At 42.9% G+C, this 2,345-nt stretch overlaps 1 protein-coding gene across 3 annotated transcripts in view; it reads right to left on the bottom strand.

Annotated features, from left to right (window-relative positions):
• The window catches only part of UBE4B (ubiquitination factor E4B), a 204,569-nt gene that overhangs the window by 80,251 nt on the left and 121,973 nt on the right, over positions 1–2,345 (bottom strand). For all 3 annotated transcript variants that reach the window (XR_001001079.1, XM_011935782.1, XM_011935783.1), the window contains one exon: positions 362–476. Coding sequence is in view for 2 of the 3 variants with exons in the window: in XM_011935782.1 (XP_011791172.1) it covers positions 362–476 (115 nt within the window). In the remaining variant the exon portion in view is untranslated. The remainder of the gene's footprint in view (positions 1–361; positions 477–2,345) is intronic.

Raw genomic sequence — 2,345 nt, 5'->3', positions numbered from 1 at the left:
TGGTCTCGAACTCCTGACCTCGTGATCCGCCTGTCTCGGCCTCCCAAAGTGCTGGGATTACAGGCGTGAGCCACCGCGCCCGGCCTACATATTTTTTTCATATTGCCCGAAGCACCTAGCGTAGACCTTGTTTAAAAGAGAGATGTTTGACTGATTTGCTGAAATGGGCACGTGATTTGAACAATGCAGCTGTCAATTCGATTTCCTCAAAAGAATATTGGGTAGGCCTTCTCTCTAAGCAAGTAACACATGGATGTGCGCATTCAGGCAAGAATTTTCAATGTACGGTGTATTCAGAAATCAGCCTCGGCACAGAGGCTCTCAGGCTGAAATTCGCAAGAGCAAACTCATACGACCGTACCTGCTTGAACACTTCTTCATCCTGGTGACTGGTTCTCACCAGTTCCTGAATGAAGCCATACGGAAGATTCCTACACAGCATATACGGCACTAGGAAGGACGGCTGCTGCAAGGACCTGTGGACCCATGAACATGAGGGACGGTGATGAAGTCAACTCACTACAGAGGCATGTGAAATGTCATGTCAGCAACAACTTCCCGGTCAAAAGTTAAACTTGACATCTCCCACATATTCTGCAAAAGAGTTTCAGGCAAAAGCTAACCCTTCTTACCAATAGTAATCACTTTTTGGTCTTTTTCATGAGAAACTATGGGAAGTTTCAAAGAATTCATCTTTTCCTACACAGAGCCCTTTAAAAATGAAGCACTCAAAAAAGGAAGCATGGCCAGGCACGGTGGCTCATGCCTGCAATCCCAGCACTTTGGGAGGCCGAGGTGGGAGGATCACTTGAGGCCCGGAGTGGAAGACCAGTCTGGGCAACATAGGAAGACTCTGTCTCTACAAAAATTGAAAGTATCAACTGAACAAGATGGTGTGTGCCTGGAGTCCTGGCTACTTGGAAGGCTGAGGCAGGAGGACTGCTTGAGCCCAGGAGTTTGAGGTTATAGTGAGCACTCCAGTCTAGGCAACAGAGTGAGATCCTATCTCTTAAAAAAATAATAATAATAAAAATAAATAAATAAAAAGTAAGTATTATATGTTTCTTTGTTGTTGTTTTTTTTTTTTAAGAGACAGAGTCTCGCTCTGCTGCCCAGGCTGCAGTGCAGTGGCATGATCTCGGCTCACTGCAACCTCCACCTTCCCAGGTTCAAGTGATTCTCCTGCCTCAGCCTCCCGAGTAGCTGGGATTACAGGTGCCTGCCACCACACCTGCCTAATTTTTGCATTTTTAGTAGAGACGGAGTTTCACTTTGTTGGCCACGCTGGTTTTGAACTCCTGACCTCGTGATCCACCCGCCTCAGCCTCCCAAAGTGCTGGGATTACAGGCGGGAACTACCACACCCGGCCCTCTATCAATATTTTTTAAAAGCCTTTCCCCATTTATTTTGAGGAAAACAAGATAAACAGGCCAACAACGAATATTATTATTACATTAAATTTAATTAAGTTAGAGCAAAGAGCTAGTTGGTGAAGGTTGAAACTGACAAAGAAAGCTTTAGTTAGAAAGCCTTACCTCCACATATAGTGTAATTAATACATTAACCTGCTATTGGCACTTAAAGGAACTCAAATCTGCTTTTATACATTTATGATTAATACCAGGTAACACCATGCAAGATTTACTCAGCCTAGCTCATCTTCAAATTTCACAATGCACTCAGTGATCAACACATTTAGTAAGCTGGATTCAAGGCTAATAACATTAAATAGAAAATGTTGTAAATAGCAGCTGATAATCTGAATGCCAACAAGTTGTAATAGGAGTATACTATGTAGCCACTAGAAAACGTGAAAAATTCCCTTTCGTACTAATTTCATTCCATGATACTGAGTACCTTAATAGTTTAAAGAGCACAGTACAAAAAACAGGTGCCCTGGATGACAAAGTGTCTGTGGAGTGTTGTGAGATATCAACACAGCTCTGGAAGAGATCATACTACAGTTTTTGTAATTCCAACAATCAGGGTAGAAGTAACTAGCTCTCATGAGCCAGATAAAAATGGAGAAGTAACACTCAGGTGTGTCACTGGGGAATGCCAACATTGTAAAAGACAAACAGAAGTTCCAGAATCACCAAAAATTAGCTTCATAATTGGTCATCCTGAAAAATCTCCAAAATCTTTTCAGGAAAGCTACAAGTAAAATATAATTATACTTTCTTGTATAGTTATCCTTTTGTACAATTAGGGCTTCATTTACAATAGGCAAAATAGCCAGGCGCGGTGGCTCACGCCTGTAATCACAGTGCTTTGGGAGGCCGAGGCGGGCGGATCACGAGGTCAGGAGATCGAGACCATCCTGGCTAACACTGTGAAACCCTGT

This window comes from Colobus angolensis, unplaced genomic scaffold, assembly GCF_000951035.1.
Source record: "Colobus angolensis palliatus isolate OR3802 unplaced genomic scaffold, Cang.pa_1.0 Scaffold149, whole genome shotgun sequence".
In the NCBI taxonomy this organism is placed as follows: domain Eukaryota; kingdom Metazoa; phylum Chordata; class Mammalia; order Primates; family Cercopithecidae; genus Colobus; species Colobus angolensis.
The sequence above is the reverse complement of the archived record's forward strand: the minus strand, read 5'-3'. Positions and strand labels throughout refer to the sequence as shown.